General features: G+C 43.9%; 1 protein-coding gene across 2 annotated transcripts in view; it reads left to right on the forward strand.

Moving 5' to 3' along the window:
- Window positions 1-1,117: 1,117 nt before the first annotated feature.
- Window positions 1,118-23,587, forward strand: part of osbpl9 (oxysterol binding protein-like 9) — a gene marked incomplete at its 5' end in the record, with an annotated part of 30,542 nt that continues 8,072 nt past the window's right edge. For both annotated transcript variants that reach the window (XM_084473070.1, XM_084473071.1), the window contains 11 exons: window positions 1,118-1,285; window positions 2,424-2,474; window positions 4,614-4,692; window positions 12,367-12,443; window positions 16,691-16,786; window positions 17,895-17,942; window positions 19,156-19,185; window positions 19,292-19,342; window positions 19,895-19,933; window positions 22,338-22,431; window positions 22,824-22,932. In XM_084473070.1, coding sequence (XP_084329196.1) covers window positions 1,118-1,285; window positions 2,424-2,474; window positions 4,614-4,692; window positions 12,367-12,443; window positions 16,691-16,786; window positions 17,895-17,942; window positions 19,156-19,185; window positions 19,292-19,342; window positions 19,895-19,933; window positions 22,338-22,431; window positions 22,824-22,932 — 842 coding nt within the window. The remainder of the gene's footprint in view (window positions 1,286-2,423; window positions 2,475-4,613; window positions 4,693-12,366; window positions 12,444-16,690; window positions 16,787-17,894; window positions 17,943-19,155; window positions 19,186-19,291; window positions 19,343-19,894; window positions 19,934-22,337; window positions 22,432-22,823; window positions 22,933-23,587) is intronic.

Genomic DNA, 23,587 nt, shown 5'->3' on the forward strand with positions numbered 1-23,587 from the left:
TGTATGAAAATAAAAGCCCTTGTTTGGTGCACTTTTGCAGTAACAGTTATGGGTAACATCATGACGGCCTTTAAAAAAAGAAAAATGAAAGTAATTTGATTAGCGCCACAAAATACTTGCTTTTGATTGGTTTAATGGTCCAGCTCCAACTTGAAAAGGAAATGTGCAATTTTGTTTATTTGCTAACTTATTTATGGCCATCAGATACTGTACAGAGGACCCTAGCTGTTCCATGGTCCCGGAATCTGATTAAAAATATTTGCCTCAACGATAATGTCTGCTGTTCTTGAACGATGGTAATTTGGCCTCTTATGATGCAATTCTTTCCAGTATACTGCATTTTCCTCCTAGTTTATTGGGTCGTTTTTGTCGTGGAACCTTTGTCTACAGGAGCAGATTTCAACACATTAACCTTTGAGGAGACCAGTTGAGATTTATTTATAAGTGTGGTATCAGGCTATGAACCAAGTCGCACTCTGGCTCGATGCTAATACCTTGCTCCAATCTGAGGTCGGGACCCATGGTATATTGTGTGTTTTGGCTATAAATGATCAGGCTATGCCCCAGCCTGCTCATGACAAACTTCTGTTTATTTATGCTGCCTGTATTTATAGTTAATTGATTTTCTTTCCTTTCAGTTATACTTTTTTTCAGAAGATAACATGTGTGTACACAAAATACCAAAGGCCACTGCTTCAGCTGAGTGCAATGAGAACAGAAACACGCACACACACACACACACACACACACACACACACACACACACACTGCAGATGTGAATCTAAACAGGGATGAAAATACAGCAGAGATGTTAACATATTAACTCATTCTATTGTACAAAATATATTTTGTTTTTTATTTAATGCTCATGTATATTACTGTGAAGTTCTCATCAGTGTTAAACCTATTGTAAATAATAAAGGTATTGCCAAATACCCTGTGGTTTTTGGAGTATTATTTTACTGTCTACCAAGTTACATTTATAGACACACACTATGTTCGAGGTAAAAACGAAGTTTATCCCACTGTTCAAATATGTATGTGGGTTAAAAAGACCCCAGGACGATGTCCTGACTCCGGCTATGGCCACCGCTGGATTGCTGTTTGGTTGGGTTGGATGATCGCGCGCCCCACACCATATCCGACTCCTCCCCGAGCGCAGCTCAGTGTAAAGATGGCGTCCATCATGGAGGGGCCGCTGAGTAAGTGGACTAACGTCATGAAAGGTTGGCAGTATCGTTGGTTTGTGTTGGATTACAATGCCGGCTTACTGTCATACTACACGGTATGTACCTCTGCTTGTTTTGAAATCGCCGGATAGAATAGTATAGCCTGTTTAAGTGTAAACTGATGATCAAACCTAAGTCTAATAAAGGGCCTAGTGTTAGTCAGGAGTTGCAAGTCTCAGCTGGCAGAAAGAGGCGGGGATAGATTGTGACGGATTCCTCGTTGACCAATTGTATCGGCGCCTGAGGACCAGCTGGCCAATCAGATAATAGTATTTTCAGTACTTCCTCCTTTCATGATTCCTGAGTATTACAGCTAGCAAAGCTAGTAGCAAAGACCTCAGCCAGGATACCGCTTGACATTCCTACTCCTTGAATGGAATCTGGGGTTTGTAAATACCTTCACAGTGTCTTATCACGCGTGGTTGTGTTAGCCATTTGTACGCAATTCATGTCCGCATTGGCCCATCCTGCAAGCATGCATGTAACCCATTCTCCCGAATCTGCTTAGGGAAGCAAGCTAGAGGATGCTAACGTGACAGCGTTGACAGAGACTGTCAGCGCTGACTTGTTTGCTATTTGAAAAAGGGACGGTTGACTGACAGTGTGCATACTATACAAACTATGTATGTATCAGACAAATGCATACTATCACAATTCGGACAGTGGACGAGGTAGCATTGAGAAGAGCCGTGTAATAACTATTTTTATCGTTAGCTGAATTCCCCTCATGGAAGCTTAACCGATTCCCTTTACATTCTATTTTGCATTCTTCGTTTTTCTAGCCTTAGATCATCTATCCGCATGGTCATATGTGTGAGTGTTTATTTGGGAAAATACAGAGGGGTGCAAACCATCTCCAAATCAATGTAGGACAAATGGGTATTATTGCCTCGCTGTTTATAGTTTTTAGTTCAACTTCAAAGTTGTTAGTGCCTATTTTAAAGACGAGGGTTCATCAGGCATGTTTTGAACGGGTGCATACAAACGTATTTAGATAATGACAACAAAATCTGACCCTAACCATTGTTTTAATTTGATCTAATTTGAAACAATAGAGAAACTACTTAATGAACGAAACTTTACACAGCATTGAATACGACTAAGCAAATGTAACCAAACGCATTTCATACCATTGTCATGGCTTGATACTGACATTGTTTGTCTTTGATCCTCTGTTTGTTTACCTGTTTGCAGTCTAAGGACAAGATGATGAGAGGCTCCAGAAGAGGCTGTGTTCGTCTCAGGGTAAGAAACACAGGATACACAGAATGGAATGCTTCTGAGTGAATGTCCAGAGTGGTCACAACAAATGTGACAACCAACTGACCTGATAACTGCTCTTGGGTAACAAAGTTATTTTGGCCTAATCCAATATGGACATATTTTCATTGTACCAGGCGGTGGAATGTTGGATATTAACATGCAAACAGATGAAAAATGAAAATTCCAAAGCCTATATCTTTTTGTTAATTAGGAACACAACCAAAGTATAATCCCAGCTATTGTAGCTGTAACTATGAAGCCTCTATTGTTCAATGTTCTTTGAACATGATAGGAGTCATTTATTAAGGACGAGTTGATATACCATTGTAGTTGAAACATTCTATTACTTCTTTCTCAGAATAGATATGGTACGGCCAATGTCCACTACAATCTTCTTGCTCTGTAAACTTCCCAATCAATTAATGCTTTCTTTGTGTGTGCAATGTTATCCACATCTGCTGGTATTGGTGACACAATCTAAGTGACATGTCAAGAGATGACATGTCTAGGAATTTAGATGAAAAGTGAATAAGTTAAGTTTAATTAAATTTATTTTTTAAGTAGAAAATCATAAGTTTTCCCAAACTCATTAATAAAAGCATATACAGGTTTGGCCACTAGATGGCAGCAATTGATTTAGAACCAGTTGTTTTTGGCAAGTTATGGCTTGTTTTTGTGTGGTCCCCTGCAATAAAATATCACCTCTTCAAAGGTTTCTGAATTGGTTAAACCTATTAAATGCAAAAGGTAAAAGTAAAAAAAGACTACATACCAGTTTCTCATTTTCCTTTTAGTTAAAGGCAGCCAGCACATTAGACTGCTCTCCAGTGTGTTGGCTCAACAAACAGAGTTGTGTACCAAACCAACATTGAAAGAAACTGAAAATGTAATGCTAGAAGAGATACCATATTACTACACCGTGCCTAAATACAACTTTTACTAAGTTCAAATATGTCATGCTTTTCTTATTTCCTGGAGGTTTTGTTTTGAGTGTGTTAAAAGTAAATCTGATCATTTTATGTTATTATCGCATAAAGTCACATTATCATTGCGTGGTATGATTTTCCATTACCAAGTGTGTTTATGGCTGGAAGCCCTCCCTTGACTTTTGCTCCTGGAAAAACACAGTCATTGCTCACTTCTTTGAAATGTCTTTTTACTAGTTGTCTGCCTTTCTTTGGTTTTCATTTGTAAATAACCAGTTGGTTTCTACTGGACATTATCAGTGTTCTGCCATTTGTGATTAAAAAGTCAGTTAGACTAGAGCAGCTTGGTTTGGTAAATTATTGTGGTTGTCTTCAACACCTTGTTGTCCAGAGAGAGAGAATGTTGCGAAACATCAGTCTCATGGCAGAACATAACCGGTTCCTGAGCAAACCTGTCTGTCTCTACCATTAAAATTAATAAGTTGTTTTTTGTTTGAGTGATGGGAGTTTTGATAAAAATTGAAAGAGTTGTTTTACTTCATACGTGATTTGTGATAATGTTTTCAAGTTGATGTCTTGACAACTTTGTCACAAGTATTGACTTATGTGTAATTAGAAATGGCAATGCATGCAGAATTTTTCATACAATGGGACCAACTTATTGATTCCTGAAGCTTCATTCCCTATTGGCAAATGTAACATATACACACTGCTATATATTTGGGCTAAATCTGCATGGTGATCACATCAGTGCTTCAAGTTAACACTTATTTCCTCGTGCTGAGGCGATGTTCGTATTACTACACTCCAGAGGGAGGGACACATTTGCTTTAATACAGGTTGACTTGACCGGTCCAAAGCAGACACACCCCATCTCTGTTGCTAGGTAGCAATGCCAAACCAGTTAATCAGCCTACAAGCCAGTGTGCTGTGGTTCCTTTCCTGCTGTCAAGAGAGAGGTGGGGGGAGCGAGAGGGAGAACAATATTGAGTTTGCTTGGAGAGACAAAAGGGATTTACATACAGAGGTGATGGTAGAGTGAGGCTAGGATCGGAGAGGGGAAACGGATACAAGCATGTGACGTGTCCCTCTGTCTGACTCCGCTCCTTTCCCCCCCCCCCCCCCCCTCTCACTCTGCCTCTATCTCTCTCTCTCTCTCGCTCGCTCTGCCCCTTTCCTCCTCTGATTATCCTAGGGAGCTGTAATCGGCATTGATGACGAGGACGACAGCACATTCACCATCACCGTGGACCAGAAGACTTTCCATTTCCAAGGTGAGTTTTGGCTTGTCTTTTCCATTCACTGGTGCAAAATGGTTCCCGTACCTTCCTCTGCTTGCAAGTGACCCTTCCTCTCACTGCCAATGCTGTACAGTACATCCATCACTTCTGATCGAAACCTCTCTTGCTCTCGCTCTCGCTCTCTCTCGCTCTCTCTCTCTCTCACATGCTCTCCCCCGCTCTCCCCCCTCCATGCTGAGGAGCACTGCTGTTGTGTCTGGAGACACATCTGCGCAGGCACACACGCAGCCACACATAATGTAGCCACCACACACGTAGCCACACACATGTAGCCACACACACGCAGCCACACACGCACAGTGTGTGCATGGTCGTCGTAGAGTCATCGGAGATGATTTTAGCTTCTCCGTCACCACAGAGTCTCCTCTGTTTACGGGAACTTTAGCGGCATGCGGTAGCGCTCCATGCGTTACAACGGAGCAGTGACATTTGTTTTCCTGCCGGAGGCGTGAGGAGATTCTTTCTGGAATACAGTCCAGCGAGGCTTCTTGTCTGGGCTAGTGGAGGAGGAAGCAGAAGAGGTCCGCTTCGACTCGCGTCTGGTTTTTCTTCTGGGAGTGTTAATGGAATACTGCTGAGCTGGATGCTGTGTTATCTCCTGTGGTGGTCAGTGCAGCCGATGCTGTCTGATCTTTGCTGAGCCACCACTCGTATAGCAGCCGTCCGCAGTCCACCGAGGCGGGATTGGCTGTCCATCCCTCCGTCCCCTGACCACCTCCCAAACCGCCTCCCCTCCTTGTCTCCCCCACCCTCCCTTCGCTCCTTTGACAGGGAGTTGGCCAGGCCAGGCCGCCACGGACTCCCTCTCCCGCTGCACACCAGGTCTTAAACTAACTCCTCCAACCTCTCTTTAGCATCCCTGCATCAGTTTCCATTTACTCCATCGCCTCCACCACCACCTACTCACCTCCTCCCTCCCTCCCACCTGCCTGGCCCTCTCCACCAGCCGGCTCTCACTTCCAGCCTCCCTCAGCACCACCACCACCACCACCATCTCTGGTCACCAGATCCAGTCTGTGTGGGCCCACCGCCCCTCTCACTACTACCTCCATGCCCTCTCCCATGTCTGTGTTCCGAAGCTGTATGCTGTGGTTCTACAAACGAAAGGGTAAGGAGGCGTCGCATGCACAGGGTGCATGCTACTCGGTTGCCCTGATGATGGAGGAGGACAGGGCAAGAAAGGGGGCGCGCCATTGGCCAACCCCGCTGGAATGTTTACCAGAGCACTCCATGTACGATGCGTGTCTCTTACTGTGTGTTTCTGGGGCAGTTTGACTGGAGCATTAGCCTGTAGCTCTATGGGATGCCATGAGGCAAATAGGGCTGTTGGTTTTCTTACATTTGTTTAGTCGTTGCTCCATGTAATGGGCGTCTGTTTATTTATGCGCTTTATGTGTGTATTTATGTAGGAAGATTATTATCAATAATGTAAATTACGTGTTGATCAGCTGATGATGGAGAAGGTTTGTTTTAGTTTTTAAATAACAGTTGGTTCCATTCCCATACCAATGTTTGGTTTTACTACATTGTTGTTCTGTATGGTCAGCAGCTGATGTCATAGGTCTGCATGAAGTCAGTCCTGATGATTCATTTGTTGAGCGTTACCTGTGGTGCCAGTTGGTTGCACATTAGTCATGCAAACCCATTTCCACCAATACTGGTGTGGATCAAAATATGAGTGTGTAGGACTACTTTCCATTTCTATTTCTATTGGCTTGATTTCTTATGGAATGCTTGCTTGCTTCTTAGGACCACATATTGGATTGTTTTGTTATTAAGACTGCCTCTTCCTAATTGAAATTAGATATTTCTTGGGAAAGCAAGTCTGTCATGTCTAGGGAGAATGAGAGACCTTGTCCCCAGCTTTGTTTTCTCAAATATGATATGGTGATCTTAACATTTAACATTTAGTTGATAAAACAAAGAACGCATTCTGGAGTTGATTGTCAACAAAAGTTTCACCATCTTGTTCTCATATCCATTATATATGACTTGATTATATAGATTATATTATGATTATAATAATAAATCATAAAATATAATTTCATAGACCCATATCCTTGGATGTATCCATTCCAAACCTAGTAACGCACAGTACCTTTGCCCCATTCATTCTCGTGTTGCGACGATGACGATTTGGCGGAAATAACCTTTGTGTGTGTTTGTGACACTGGATACATCCGACGTAAGCCCCGATATACCGCTCCGCAGCGGATGTAGGAGCGATGCAGTAGCGCTGTAGCTGTAAAGTGATCCTGGGCCTAGGGATGTCATGCACTTAGGCTGCAGGGATCACCGAGGTGTGTGTCTGTGTGTCTGTGTGTCTGTGTCTTTTTGTACCCTGATGTGCACAGGTTTTAATGCCAGTATCCTACATCTGCATGTACAGTACATGGCTGGGGTATGCACTCCATTTGTCACTTAGAGGGCCGCGTTAAACCTGACATATTAACGCTTGGATTTAAGCCGAGTCGTCTATTCCCTTAAAATGAAATGGCTGCTGGCTGCTCCTGGTTATGATTCATAACATACAGGTCACATTTCCTGAAGATATATCTTTGAAAAAATGAATGGTATATATGGAAAGCTTGCGAATGTAAGCTTCCACTTCTAAATTATGAACGTTTAGATACGGGGGGATGAGAAGTGCTGTTGAGGAGTGAATTACACTTCAAGGCGGATTCTGGCGTCAGTGAGCCGGGATAGTGTCTGATGTTGGAACAATCTGCATTGTGTTGCTGGCTGGACCCTGAGCTGCACAGACCAGCTCCTCACCGCTCTGTCTCTATTTAGAGGACCATCCATTATTCATTAGTCTCCCCTCTTCAGAGCCGCCTGAGAGGCTTTTAAACCCTCCTCTTCCTCTGTAGTCTTCCCCTCTCCTCCTGCACTCAGCCCTCTCTAATCCGCTGCATCCTCTCGGAGAAGAGATCTACCATCTCCTGTACACCCCACCCATCTCTTGTTGAGAGACATGCACACACCCAACAATGAAAAAGTATTCATTTTCGGACACTTCCTGACAGCAAAGTATTTGATTTAGTAGAGCATGGCCATGGGAAGACAGATGCAGCCATTTACCAAGCAGCTTCCATGGGTCAATGGGTGTGTACATCATTCTTGCAGGGAAACTCACATCCTGGGCAGTAACGACAAAGGAAACAGCCAGCCATGGTGGGAGAGGCCAAGTTGATTTAGCTAAAAGAATCTACAAGGAGCCCGGAGATTGGCATCATACTTTGTGGCTATAATTGCAATGGAACCACTACTTACTAACCTAACACCTTTCAATTGGAGAGAGAGGGCGCTATCTCTAGGTGCAAAGATAATTCACACAAATGCCTTTTTAAAATGATTAGTGATACTGTAAACAAGGTGACATCATTTGTATATCATTTTATATTAGGGGTGCACGATAATTATCGGGCCGATAACAGAAATTATTACGTCATTCCGATAAGTCAGATATCATGACCAATAGCCTCGATAACATAGCCTTTATAATTTCAGTGCCCCGCTCCCACTAACGCTTAATTAAAGGTAAAATTACACATCATACAATCAATTACAATACATGAGTTCACAGCTGCACACGTAGGGTACCACCCTTCCCTTTGACCGGCAGTGGGTCTGCTTATAGGTCGGAATGAAGCGGCCGCCGATTATTGAAAGGCCGTTGGCACAGAGACAACCAGACTCGTTCATTACTTCACTAAACTGACACACGCTACCGCTCGCTCTCCTCACTCGTCCACACACACACACACACACACTCTGCCATTCTCGCGCACACACATGCTAACTCTCGTAACACTTATTATTGACAACAGTTAACTGAACATTATAGGGTCCCGTCCTTCCACGCTCTGTTTTCTCAGTTAAACACAGAGATCAACTATATTTGTCCCAGTGTTTGTTAGATGTGAAATGAAGCAAAAAAAGACGCTCTTCCTCCGGTAACGCAGTCGTTTGCGACACCTTTCTTATTCGTTGTTTCTTCTATTTGTCTGTGACTCCAATGCTCCAATCTTTCATCGATCGATACGGATGTTGTGGATGCAACGGAATATATGATGCATCGCTGCAGCAACATTTAAGATGATCGCGATGAGTTCTGCCCATTCTGCCTCCGTTGCTGCGGTCAGACCAAAACACACCTGAGTGACAGGGGCCGTCGTGGACCCTACGTCATATCCCGCCCCTTGCAAGCCCGCCCCCCTAAACCCCCTGTTGATTCTACTAATGTCTGAGCAACAATGTCATGATCATATATATGTATATGTGTGTGTGTTATCGGTTATTGATATCGGTATCAGCCTTTAGGAGCTGAAAGTTATCGGTATCTGTTAAAAAAAAAGTTATATTTTATATTATTAGGATTTCACACACACACATCCATTTTTATTGTACATTTATGTCATATATGGCCACTGTCATTTCTGCCCTCAGGATTCAGCTTATTCGCTACAGTTTCTATTTTTCCATTCACACTCTAACCACCCCGGATTCACTGCACCAGCTTGTGCGGACAAGGTGTAGCAGCATGTTTCTGAAGACACTCAAGTTCCACTGGTATTGTTCTCATCCTTCAGGCTTCATAGGCAGTCACTGTGCCGGGCTTTGTTCAAGCTCTCCATAGGTAAAATAACAGCAGGACATGGCTGTAGAGCCTGAGCTGGTTTAATGTACGACTCCCACACAGAGAGGGGCTCACCATAATCCTCAGATGGATGCACTTCCAAGTTCTATTAACCTGCACCCTTCACCCAGTAGTCCCTTGCCCATTTGTGGCCTTCTCCTTTTATTTTATCAGAATGACTCTCAATTCATCCCCCTTATTCTTAAAATGAAAAGGATTCCTGGAAAGACTGCTGTGAAAAGGTGAGGCCAGTGTACTGAATTGAGTCCAATTCAAGTTCAACACGGATTGTGAAAAACTTGCAGTCATCAACCAGTGCTTAAATTTCAGCTTGGGATATTGCGCATATTTTTTTCAAATGCCGGTTGAACGGTGATTGGCTGTTTTACGTTACTTCACCCACGTTACCCACAGGGAGTAAACGCTGATTGGCTGTTTCAACGCGAATGCCGCGAAGAAGTTGAAATATTTCAACTTCTGAGAAATCTGTCGCTCATTCGCGCGACAATTCCACGTGAACGCGCACACCTGTTTTTGGGAAAACTGTCGCCCCGTCAATCAAATCTTGTCGAAGGTTTTTGCTGCTGCAAATTTCGCCCAATATGCGTCTCTACGTTCACTTCGCATTGAAACGTGTCGCAGGGCGACACGTTTCAATGTGCGGTGTGAACACACAGCTCGCAAGTAGTATCCCCCCAAACTTTAAAAATCCCCCCTAATGTGGAGCTCTTAAGGGGGGAATTCCCCCCCATTTTGAAAAATGAAATTTAAGCCCTGATCAACACAAACAACTGCAAAATGGTGGAAAAGTTGGACCATTGACATTGTGGATCTTCCCTCTCCATTTGTCTGATTGGACCCACACAGTTAAGCGTGCGCAGTATTCCTCTTTTTATACATCTTGCCCTACCCGACCGTAGATGACCCCAATTTCCTCAGTACCCGTAGTTTAGTTGGAGAAATAAGTTATTGCCATTAGTAAAACCCACATACCTATTCCCTCAGAACTTACTTATTATCCTTCAGGTGGGTTAAGAAGGGGAGGGGCATGGAGAATTGGAGGAGGGATTCTGCTTTACATAGAAAACATGATGACCAGCTTTAGTTTTACTAATGGGTGTAAATAGCACAGCTTGCATGCCCAAGGGCTTTACAGTCACTTTGGTGCAGAAAAATAACTTTTATGACCAAATTCCTCAAGTCAAAAATGGATTATTTCAGCACTTGTATTGATTACATTTATTACATTTATTTATCAGACAAAAAAAATGTACCTTGAGGTGTTTGTTGATACGAGTATGACCGTGTCAACTGAAGGACTGATCTGAAACATGTGACAGCTCATGTGACTAGCGGTTGGACTGCCCTGCTTACAAACAAACTCTCTATATGTCTTATATAACATAAATGGCAAGAGCAGCGGCTGGTGGCTGGGCTCCATCTACCTATGGGAACCAGAGAACGCCACTGTAAGAACTCATGAAGCAGGTGATTTTGCATCTCCTTTTTTGTCTAGAATGCATGATGGCCCCATCACTGCTTCCTATGGTGGCGTCATAAGTGGATGCTAACAACGTTAGCTCCAGGTTATTGTTTTCTCCGGGGAGTTTATGGAAGTGAATGGAAAGTGAAACGCTAGCGAGGAGCTGGCTGAGTGGATTGACCTGAGCCTCGGTTGCATCTAATGTCTTTTAAAAGCTTCTCGGCTATAGTGTAGGCATTCATCCTTCATCCAGCTGGTCCCAGTACAGTGACTCTCATATCTTTCCCAGGGTCTGATATGTCTGCGTTGTCATTCATAGGCAGAGGTCTGTTTTTTTTTTATTTTTTATTATTGTTGGCCGTCATCTACTTTTGTAATGACAGTTTTAGCTAAATCCACAAAGGAGAGCTTCCAGTAATTATCCCATGTTAAATTCTGTGTTTTACTCAACATTGGCCTTTTTGAGGCATACTGATTTTGATCAAATAAAACATATATTTCCCTTAAAGAGGAAGGTGTGTGTATGTCTTTCTGTCTGGCGTATTTCTGACCTTAAGAGGGGTAGCTCTGGTGATGGACCTGGGCATGGGGGCCGGACATTGTTTAATGTCAGGGGCTGCATATATTTGCTCTGTGTCTGTGAGTGTGCAGCCTAGGTCTACCCTGTCTGCACGCCATGCTCCCCAACCCTCCTGATTTTCCTGGGAGATTCCCATATTTTCACGTTCCTCTCCCTGTGGGTCCAACGGAGACAACATTCTCCTGCAGCGCTCCTGAAATAGGAGAATATCCATATTTATGTTTCTTTGTATCTGCTTGTATCTTTGGTGCTGTTTAACGTGGAATTTTCTCTAATAGTTCTATGTATGAAGTTGCTATCCAATCATAACGCAGCGTGATGAGAACAGTGTCTGTTCTGCAGGGTAATGGTGTGATGGAGTTCCTAATCTCGTCATGGGGCAAGGCGACGAGACGGTGATCATGGGTCTATCAGGTCTAAAGGCTGCTTGAGCTAGCTACACACTTCAGCAGCAATGTGTGAAGAAAATAAGTCATGGATTTTATACATACATACACTTGCGATTCACAACCTTAAAATTGTACTAGAATACAGAACTGATGTCTTTCTCTGGGCAAGGAAACCCTGTGGTGGTGTCAGACAGTCGCTCTATTTCTGAGGGCTCTAGATTGGCATGCCGCATAAGACAGACGCCAGCTACCCCTCTATATGGCCTCACTCCTCTGGATTAAGATGTTGTGTTTCTCTTTCAAACTTGCCTATGCTGATGAATGTCTAATGCCAAAGTTTGAGCACTAATCCTTTATGACTGATAATGCTCCTGATCTGGTTGAAGCCGGTTAAACATATCTGCTTCAATCTGCACGCTAATCACCACTTGAAGGAGACTTCACAGATTTCATTGGCTCTCTGACCCCAGCGACGGGTTAATGTTCAAGTGTGTGTGTGTGTGTGTGTGTGGCTCCTCTCTGACTGGGCGTGTTCTGCTTCGTCTGTCCCCCTCAGCCCGAGATGCAGACGAGCGGGAGAAATGGATCCACGCCCTAGAGGGAACCATCCTGCGACACACCCTACAACTTCGGGTCAGTACTGTATGTGTGTGTGTTCCCCCCTGTAGCAGATGTCTTAATTTTGATCCAAAGGCTAGAGGAGCTGATGACTCCATCTTCATTCCATCATTCGACGTGTGGGAACCTCTCCCTCTAGTTCTCTCAGATCATCTGGGACCTTTCCTCTGTTCTGGTGGCTACGTATTATGCAAACTACAGCTGGTTGTGTACAGACTATGCAAACACAGGGCTCTTGACACAAGACAAAGGCATACAAACAATAAGCCCAGCAACTTTTTTTTAAAGTGGACGTTGTACATTAAGATGCCTCGTCGCATCATTCATAACTATTGGCAACTGTCCTCTTGTGTGGCTAGTTGTTCCTAAGCGACGTCTAGTTCACCCGTATTGTGTGTAGTCCTGCTGGCATGAAGTTGTTCCTGAGCGACGGGAGTCGGCATGTGGCTCAGGAGGTAGAGCGGGTTGGCCTTGTAACCGGAAGGTTGCTAGTTCAATCCCCAGCTCCTCATAGCTGAGTGTCAAGGTGTCCCTGAGCAAGACACCTAACCCTAACTGCTGCTGGCGAGCTGGCTGTCGCCCTGCGTGGTTGACACCGCCGTCGGTGTGTGAATGGTAAGCAATATTGTGAAGCGCTTTGGGTGGCGATGGGTTAGTAAAGCGCTGTGTAAGTGCAGTCTGTTTACCATGAAGAGGTTTGAAGAAACCTGACCACCACGAACAGGAACCGAGTTTGAATGTTGTGCTGTGACGCCCTCTGCAACACTGTGGCTCTAAACACTTGTAAGGGCTTGTCCAGGGAGACTCCTTCAGCTTCCTTTATTTCATCCCATCTTAATTACGTCCTCATTGGAAATGAATCATTACTCAAAACGTAGCTTCAATACGCTTTTAGTTATTTTAGTACTTTGAGGATTGTCTTTATCACTAGTGTGGCTCTGTGGTTAATTGCTCATTCATTGAGGTCTGTGTCATTACTATAAAACAGTTAAGTATTTTGGATCTTAATGTTCTGCTCCTTGGTGAGGCCTCTGGCTTTTTGTTACGCAGCTGTCCTACTTTGTAAAAAGAAAATCCCGCGGACAGACTGCATGTGCCTGCTTGCTTGTAATTATACACACAGACGCACACACACACGTACACTCATGATTCTGTCACCGTCCATCTGACCCAACCGTACCCAATCACAGCCTGTCCTACTTCGTGAGCCACATCTGCCTGCTTTGGCTCAGCCAATCACAGCAGTCGTTTAAGCTTGTCCTGCTCAGCACTAGCTACCACTTTGTTTTTTTCTCTCTATTTTCTGTCTGCTTGAGAGGAAGTGTGCGTGTGTGTGCGTGCGTGCGTGTGTGTGTGTGTGTGTGTTTCCTCTGAGGGGGAGGGTCTTGGATTAACGTGACTGTCTGCCCTCATAGCAGTGCTCAGCTGATACCAACGCCGTGGCTCCTAAGACAGACTAGCTAGCCGGCCAGCTGGCTTCACTGGAGCCTGCGTTTCTATCACGACCGCGGACAAAAGACACGAGTGGTTGTTGTATTTAGTGTTGTTTTTATTTTGCCTTCCCGTGGCGAGAGAGAGAGAGAGAGAGAGGAGGGAGAGAGAGAGAGAGAGTGTGGACAGTAGGTGGCAGGGAGTAGAGTGTTGTTGTCAAAGGGAGGAGGGGAGGACCGGGCACAAAGTAGGCAAAGACAAAAGAGCAAAGAGTCCCGTCTGGAGGCCGGGCCCTCGGCCCACGGGACACCCAGGCATACAGGGTTGGATGAGGCATGTCTATTGGAGCAAGACACCCAGTAAGTCACACACACTCTCAGGCCACTGCACCACAGCTCAGGGGAGTGAACGGCTGCAGTGTGCGGCTAGGGCCGCGGCGTAACCGAAAGTGGGTCAACATGTGGACAGACAAAGCCGGAAGGTAAGAGGGGGTGAGGGGAGGTGGGTGGAGGCGGCGGCGACGGCGGTGGTGGTGGTGAAGGGAGTGTGGGTGGGATAGTGCTGTGGTTGAGATGGTCTGAAGTGGGCGTATGAGCGCTGGTGTGTGAGAGTTGGCGGGCTACTCTGAGAATCTGCACTGTGTGATGTATACGGCCAGTGTTTTTCAGTTGAGGTGGGGCCGGATTGAACATATTTCAGGAACAGTGCTGTGAAACTGTGTGGTTAAAAAGAGACTTTCCGACCTCAGCTTTACATGGGCACGCACAAACGCCCACAAACACACACACACAGAAAACAAACAAGTGTGTGTGTGTGTGTGTGTGTGTGTGTGTGTGTGTGTGTGTGTGTGTGTGTGTGTGTGTGTGTGTGTGTGTGTGTGTGTGTGTGTGTGTGTGTGTGTGTTGACATAACAGATAATGTTTGCAACATAATATTAAGGGACTTTTTTTGGTCAAACCTGATTATATTACATAATGCAGTTTTCTGGGTACATTTGAGGACGCTATTCTCATAACCTTTTTGCAAGTATTTGGGGTTTTGATATGACTCAAAACTGAAAATAAACTGATGGATAGAATAATAGCAAGCTTTTCTATCAAATAATGACTAGGCAACACAGACAACGAGAAAACCCCAAAAGATCTTGAATTCTTATCTTGTCTCTGTGTTGTCAGATGCAGCAAGCCAACGCCGACCAAACCAGACGAATGGTTTTAAGTCTATTTGAGATGACCAATTCATGTGTCTTGTCACGCTTGGGGAGAAATAAACACCGGGTTACGACGGTGTTTGTTGTTAGTTGCATTGATTTCCAATGATTGTTTAGTCCATTGTGTCGCGGCGTACTGACCAATACATGAGGAAACCGTCCCCCGCCTTTCACTCCCTGTTTGAGGAAGTGTTTTGGTTTGAGAGCCACTTCGGACTTTGTTCTGTGTGAAGTCAGTAGGCTGTTAAAGCTCAAATTCAAGTCGAGCGGTGGGTTCCGGCGGCTGACGGTTACTTTCCACGGTTCATGGCCTTCCTCCATGTCCCCATGAGGTCGTTCTCAGCGAGGAGAAACGCCCCACAATGCAACAGAGGCGTCGCGCGACACCGCCCAGCCCGAGCAGCACAGAAGGTTTTCATCGGCGTGTTTGTGTTCAATCCCCCATTGTTGGCTGTGGGGAAATCCCTTCTAGGAGTGTGACCATTGCTTTTCTATTGACTTTGTTGCACTTTGTGGCTATTCTCTGCTTTTTGTTGTGCTAGTTCTGAGCTCACGGTTGCTTTCACGTACAAGCTGCACTTTTTGTGTTGTTGTACGAGTGTGTAGCTTAGTTAGTTTGTTAATGGTTGGTTAGTTTGTTAATGCATAAAATGTCGAAGATATTACAACACGTGTGTGTGTGTGTGTGTGTGTGTGTGTGTGTGTGTGTGTGTGTGTGTGTGTGTGTGTGTGTGTGTGTGTGTGTGTGTGTGTGTGTGTGTGTGTGTGTGTGTGTGTGTGTGTGTGTGTGTGTGTGTGTGCGCAGATTCACACATGTGCGTCTGTTTATTTTGATGATCTGTATGCACACATGTGTATCTGTGTGGGTGGTCTGCACACCCTCTGGGTTGTTCAGACCGAGAGGACGGACAAAGAGGAGACTGTTGTCTGGTCACGTCTGTGCTGCCAATACACTAGTAATTACCTCTTGATGGGGATTATGCAATGAAAATCTGCATTTACGCATTTACAATGGGCGGACTATTGTTCTATGAGTGGACAACAATGTTCCACGGTGGAGGATCTGTCTGTATTGCACATTCTGCTGATAATATGAAGCTGTCAAAAGTAACCTTCAAAAGAAGACTGAAAAGCAACGCACATGTCCTGCTAAGATGTGTGTTTATTTATCATTATCAGAAGTAGCCATACGTTGGCAGATTATATGACTTCTTATATGATATATTCTTTATTTCAATGAAAGCTTGGAATAAGTTGAACTGAAAAGAAAATCCAATACTGATGGAAATACGGACGGGTGTGCAGGCAGGCAGACGGGCTGGCTATTGGACCTGGGCTATTGTGTGGGTTAGCCTTCAAACAATGCTATTCATATAACCACAGTGCACTGCTGGAAGATTCTCCTGAACTGTTGATGATGGTGTGATGCATTTTGTGCAACAGTCGGAGCCCCAACCTGGTAATGTGATGGGGAGAAATGGCTTTCCTTGGCTATGTCGTCATTGCATCAGTTGGTTTTCATAGCTGACGGTCTCGATGAAGTCTGTGACATTTGATGTGGTTTGTCTGTCCTTGATTCCTGTGTTTTAATGATGTCCCTTCATTGGATTTCCTTCTTCAGGAGGCAGAGACGGGCTTGATTCCGAGTGTCCAAGACTTTGACAAAAAGCTTGCCGAGGCAGACGCTTACCTGCAGATACTTATCGACCAATTAAAGGTATGATCACAAATAGATCCACATACACACATGGCTGGGGGAATTGTACATTTGTATAATGTTTGTTATGTAGCAATATCCTATTTTGTAGAAGAAGATCATGTTCGAAGTTGCTTCAAACCAGCTCGCAGAATTACATTTTAAATGTCATCAACTTTTGACTATGTTTGGTATTATAGTGGTAAGTCAAGACTTGATACACACTAGATCTCTTTGTGAGTTTGCTGCCACCTAATGATTTACCTGCCTAGCTGATCTGCTTTTTTATGTTTTTTTCTGTGACACTGTATTTAGAAGCTTTACATTCTTGAGTCTCAACTGAAAGAAAAATATGTGACACATTACAAGATGGTTGCACCTTTTAAAACTACTGTTTGTGTTTTTTAATCTTAACCTGCCATTTAAAAAAAAAAAAAAAAAAAAAACATTTTGGTTGTGTAAGCCTTGTACTTGACATTTGATCTAAAAATAGTATACATAAAGTAAATACACAAAGTGTTGTGACTATATATATGACTATATTGGTGATTTTGGATTCACTCCACAATAGTCAGATTAAAGTAGTGCACTTTTGAGGTACTGCGAATCTCTAGGCTTATCGATCACAGCATGCACTACAGCCCAGTCCACTGCCATCGCTAGCCAGGAAACTATCTCAGAACCTAGCTATGGCCCTCATTGAGCTGTGTTTTAGTCCAGTGCACCGCTGGTCTTGTGGCGTCTCTGTGGGCAGGGTTAACGCTATTTACTGGTGAACACTGTGGTTTGACTTGAAACCAGACACCAACCACCCTTCTCCTTTCATCCCAACCCCACTCTACATACGCACACACTGCTCTTCCTCCTGTTGAAATCCACAGTCGTGAATTAAAGATATCAAACCTCTAATGGACTGTTAAATAACAAACGGCATGAACAGCATGTAGATGGAGATATTGATTAGCAAGAGTCGACCCATGCATACTAGTAGCAATATGCTATTTATGTTTACTGCAATAACTTTTTGTGAAGCTCATGTCAAATGATTGCAATCGATGATGTCACTATAGTACTATTATATCCTTTTTTATCGGCAGCACTTTTAATTGAATCCCTCTCTCACTCTCAGCTCTTTGATGAGAAGATCAAGGAGTGTAAAGAAGATGAATCACGCAGAGTGAGTACACAGCCCTGTTCTATCAGGTCATGTCTGTTCGCCCGACCTGTCTTGGAAATTACATTAAACTTGACTGGTTCTTGGTGGTACCTGTGTTTGACATCCCTTGTTGTTAAGGGCAACCAGAGGTTATGGAAGCACCACACGTTTAAACAGAATTCAATATTTTTGTATTAAGTCTCTAGAATCAATCCTGAATGTATTTCAGGAGGTCTTTATAGATCAAGTAATATCTTGGAGCCAAATGGGTTATGTGACAAAATACATATTAACATATTACTTGTTATTCTACTGAAAATAGATGACACATTCTCTCTATTAAATACCATGGTGCCTGCCTTAGCGGCGGCACACGTGACCCAAGGAAAGTCTGAAAAGAATGAAAAGCTCAAAGTCAGCTCGCAGGTGTCCTGAGGTTTGAATCCCTCTTCCCTATCAGCACTCTGCGAGCCGCAACGGTCGACGGGACAGAGTGATCCGTAACAGCCCGTTTTACATCACATCAGCATATCGAACATAGGCCACGCTCCTCTCGTATCAGGGACTCAAACCATGTCCATGGATGTTGTTCGCAGCGTGCTGCTGTGACCGTACCGGTGCGGGTTGGATTTGTTCTTGTTTTTGAAGAGAACGTTGAATAGCAGTAGTCTATCGTCACCTTGACAACGACTTTGGTTCCAAGACAAAGTAACGGATTGGTGGCTGCGGTTCATAAGTCCACCCGGTGTGCTCCTTGCAGTCTGTACAACTCTTCTGTTGTGTTTGTCAGGGGGAATATTTATTATTATAATATTATTACTTTCCTTTTTACGCATTATTACATAGAAACAGGCTCTTTTAAAATTTGAGTGTATATCTTCTTGTTGATGAATCCTTTTCTTATTTCCGTTTGGTGCATGTAATGTGACTACTTGGACAGAGATACGTGGTTGTTGATTTATGACTGCTTTCCACACCGTCGTCGAGTGTGTTAAAGCCTAACCTATGACCGGTCATGTGACTCAGGGCAGGTGACTGGGTGTCAGGTGACATGTTTTTACATGTCCTGACCCTGAGCAGGCAGTGATACTACAGTATGGTTTTTATTTTATCTAGTCCGTTTTCTAGGTTTTGTTTTATTTAGATAATATGCTGTTTCAGATCAAGATTTATTTTATTTATTAAGGATTTTGCATTTCATTCGGTTTGATTGTTTGTCTTTTTTGCCTTTCAGAAAATTGAAAGTTTGAAGGAGACTACTTGTGTAAGTCTGAACTGAGCTGAATTACTCTTGAGTCTATATATACCTGTGCCTTTACATTCTCTCAAATTGTTGTATTCCCTGATATGCTCCAACGTCTGATCCACAGAGTATGGTAGAGTCCATCAAGCACTGCATTGTATTGCTACAAATCGCCAAGGTAAGTGTCTCCATGCATGCCTACTCTGTACGCACTATACTAGTCGAACACCTCCATCTGCATCCTGGCTTGTGTTGGATGGCGTCTCTGTGCACGGCGTGGTGTTGACAGTAATCCCGCACTCTGGGAGCCGTTAATGGTGGTGGATAAGGATGTGGCCCCCGTATGCATTTCATCACATGAGTGTCTACTAGGACCAAGAAGTGATAAGGTTGTGTCTGCTTCATGTAGCATGTCTATTTCGTTTTTTTAAAAACCAGGTGTCTATCAGTGTATGGCTACCAGTGTGGTTTCCATCGTTTATTGTGATTTTAACCATGTGATGAAAGGAGGCATTTCATTAACACAAGGCATTTCTGCTTCATGCGATGCGGGAACGGATGCAAACATGCAGAATCATTTATTTCCTGTTTGCTTCTGTTCTTTGATTTATTTTTTTAAGAATGCCCATTAAGTTAACAACACATTTATTAGTAATAAATGAAGAACTAGAAGGACATTTATGGACATTTAGCAACTACTAGTCTAACATTCTCTTCTCAAAATTTTAAGGACCAAAGTAACGAACAGCAACACGCAAACGGACTTATAGTAAGTTTCACGTCATCCGTCCACAACAGAAATTGACATTAGCCAGATTATCTATTCTTCCTTTCCGCCCAACTGACTCTACATCATAGCCAAACGGATTAATCCACCGTCTTTACTTAACTGCATGCAATGTAATTCCAGCAATAGGCTTTATCTCAAATCTTCCCTTGTCTATTTCCGACATGATTTCCCTCCTAAACATTTCCTGTTTTCTTCCTCCTAATTCCTCTAACAATGGCTTTGGGAAACTCTTGTGGACCACACCACGTCAGACTAAACAGTGTCTGTGTCTGATATGTACCACCCAGGAATGCATGTTTGTCACCTCTGTATGTTTGTATGTGCCTGTGCGTACATATTACATGTCACCCGTGTTGAACCGTGTGTCTCTCCCCACGTATCCCATGTCCGCTAATTGGAGTCCACTGATTCCCCATCACTTTATCCATGTTCAACATGCCAGCTTATCGACCTGGGAAGGACTACCAGATGTCAGGCCCTGGGAATCTCGCTGTCTCTCTCTGACCCTCTCGCCCTCGCTTTCTCTCTCTCCCCCAACCCCCCCCCCCCCCCCTCCTCCTCGGTGGTCTTATGAGTTCACATGTGTCTAAGCAGAAATCCCACTGCACCAGGGTCCATTTAGAGGACCACGATGTGCACTTGCAACAGACTTAATCTCACAAGCCTCGGCTTTATGGCGTATAAGTCAGACGGCTTGGGCTAAATGCTCCCTTTCAGTTTGCTTGGGTTATTTTATATAGCACAGGTTATGTGCTTAACATATCTCCATAGCTTAAGAGTCACTTACACATGCGCTTGTGGATGTAGATCTAAGAGAACCATACGATGAGTGCAGATGGATGGACGGACTCAGAGCTATTGAACAGTGGAAAGGAAATACTGCAAATAAGAAAAACCTGCTCCAATTCAGGGACATTGACTGCAAAGGGAAATGATGTGGTGCATGCTGGTGTCATGGTCAGGTTACCTTTCCACGTAGATGCGGCTGTCAAATTGTTTTAATGTATACTAATTGTGCAGGGACCCGCTGTGTTACTTGAGATAACTGCAGCATTAATCTTCCATGCAGGGATATTATTATGTTGCGTGCTGGTTTAAATCATTGCCTAAGGCAGGCCCCTGCTGTAACTCAGCATGACGGTGGACTCACATCCCCTGCTCTTGATTCAATCTTCTGCTCTCAAAGCCCCACCCCCAGAGCCATGTGACATTAAGATATTCCTCTGATTGGCTGTAATTAGCTGTGAAACTCCTTGCCTTTTTATTTGGCGTGAGGCTCGCGAGATGCAAAGTAAGGTGGGTGTGAACGTGGAAATGAGGGCAGTACACGACTAAAAGCTGATGTTCAATACACTCGTGTGTGTGTGTGTGTGTGTGTGTGTGTGTGTGTGTGTGTGTGTGTGAGATCACGAAGATGCATCTGTGTGTGTGTGCTTGCGCAGAAGAAGTGTTGATGAAGTCAGGCTGCAGCAGTGTAAACAACTCTCCAAGGATTTTTTTTTTTTTTTTACCGAAAGGGAAGGGCAAGCTTCCTGAGAGTTAGCGTTTCACAACCGCAGTCGTCAGCCCAGTTGAGTTCATTAACACCTGCTGCACTGCAAGGCTGTTCAGAGTCTGAATTACTGGGTTCACAAAGCTGCTCCTTGTTTCATGGTCCCATACTTAATGGGATCTAGTGATCCCAATCTTCCCAGGGAATCATGAGGGTTGACTGTCTGATACAAACCTGATACAGGTTTGTATCAGAATGCTTCATGGGATTTTTTCATTTGACACACTCTGCCATATTGCATATTGGACTCCAGAGAGTTTGAGTACTATAAACCAAATCTCATGTGTTAATAAACCGGGACCTAGGCTAATGCTAAAAACTTTGCTTTAAAAACTTACCTAGGCTAAAACTTTGCTTTGCCTTGCTAACAGGAGAATCGCTGTGGCGGTTTCTAACACGACAATGGCTCCCTTGAATCATAAATAAAACCTAAATAATAAAACTACCAACTGCAACTTACAAATATTTTCCTAGTCTATGAATTGAAGATCAACATAATAACAAACTTGGCAATGCTCCTAGGCTCCCAATGACCAGTTGTGCTGCGACATTGCCATGGACTAGCCCTATTGTATTACACTGCATGCTGCTGCAGTGAACAGTATTTAACATAACCTCCCACCCCCTTCCAACATGGGGAGTCACACTTGAAGGTGTGTGTGTGTGTGTGTGTGTGTGTGTGTGTGTGTGTGTGTGTGTGTGTGTGTGTGTGTGTGTGTGTGTGTGTGTGTGTGTGTGTGTGTGTGTGTGTGTGTGTGTGTGTGTGACTACTGCAGGGAAGTGCAGGCCATATTAATGGCCATGCTGTGGCCTCTTGTTTGTGTCCTCCAGAGCACCATAAACCCAGTCGACGGGATCTACCAGCCTCCGCTAGACACGTCCGAAGGCAGCGACAACATGCCAACCCAGACGGCGCTGCCCTCAGGTACACCGCACTGCTCTGGACACAAGGAATGTTTCCCTTTTACGCAACATGACAAGTGGTCTGGCATGTGTCAAGATGAGCCTGATGTCTTTATTATAGGTAGCAATGGCACCTCCTGGTGGGCAATTTAACACATGCAATTATGCAACTGCTGGGAACAATTCTTGTTGTGTTTGTCTTTTGCAATGGAACTAATACTGCAGATATCACAGGTCCATGTGTCTTTCTGAGAAATTAATTTTATTTCTTACGATACAATGTCTTTACTTTAGTTTAGCTGAGAATATAACTATTGGAAGTTTTTTGTTTTGATTTATTTTGAGTACTTTACAGCTAATGTATATTTGCTCCCAACTCTAATTATGTGTCCATTTTCTGTTGTTTGGATCCAGATGGTTCCCAGTTGTGCAAGTCTGACCAGCGGCCCTCTACGCTTCAAGTGGGTCCCGTTGTCACGGTGATGGGAAGCTTACAAACGCCAACGCCCAACAGCACAGGCGAGTGTGCACTTTTGTCCTTCATGCTGTCGTCCGTAGCCTGAGAATGACAGGCCAGCTGTGGTTACATGGTTGTCATGGTACCTCATGGCTTACTTTGCAAACATTCTTATAGATATTTCTGCAAAAAGTGCCTCACGCATTGCTTAAAACACAACAACGGACATGTACAGTACATGTGGTTCTGTGATGAATGTTAATTTACGTATTTATGAATATGCAAACATTTTACGCATAAATCATTTTCCAAGATAGAGCAATGACACACACACTGAGTGAGAGAGAGAGGGAGAGAGACTGCTCCCCAGAGTGTGTCGTCCATTAAGGAGTGAAAGTAGCAGTGTGTGCAGGAGGCTGGGCTTCCTGCCTGTATCTGCTGAGGCAGCAGTATTGAAAGTGCTGTGCTGTGCACCAAGGGACTGCACACGTCTGAGTTAGTGTACTGTACTGCAGAGGAATCCCACATCACGTCCCGATTGATTGAGCTATATTGTCTTGTAGTACCATTTACTATTTTAGTCATATAGGAGAAGTTTTTGTTATCTAAGAGACCTGCAGTACATTCAGATCCATGCCATGGACATTCAGACACATGTCATGTTATTCAGATATATTTCAAGTACATTCAGGTACATTCATGTCAATTGAGATCCATGTCA

This window comes from Micromesistius poutassou, assembly GCF_964030765.1.
Source record: "Micromesistius poutassou genome assembly, chromosome: 9".
NCBI lineage: Eukaryota > Metazoa > Chordata > Actinopteri > Gadiformes > Gadidae > Micromesistius > Micromesistius poutassou.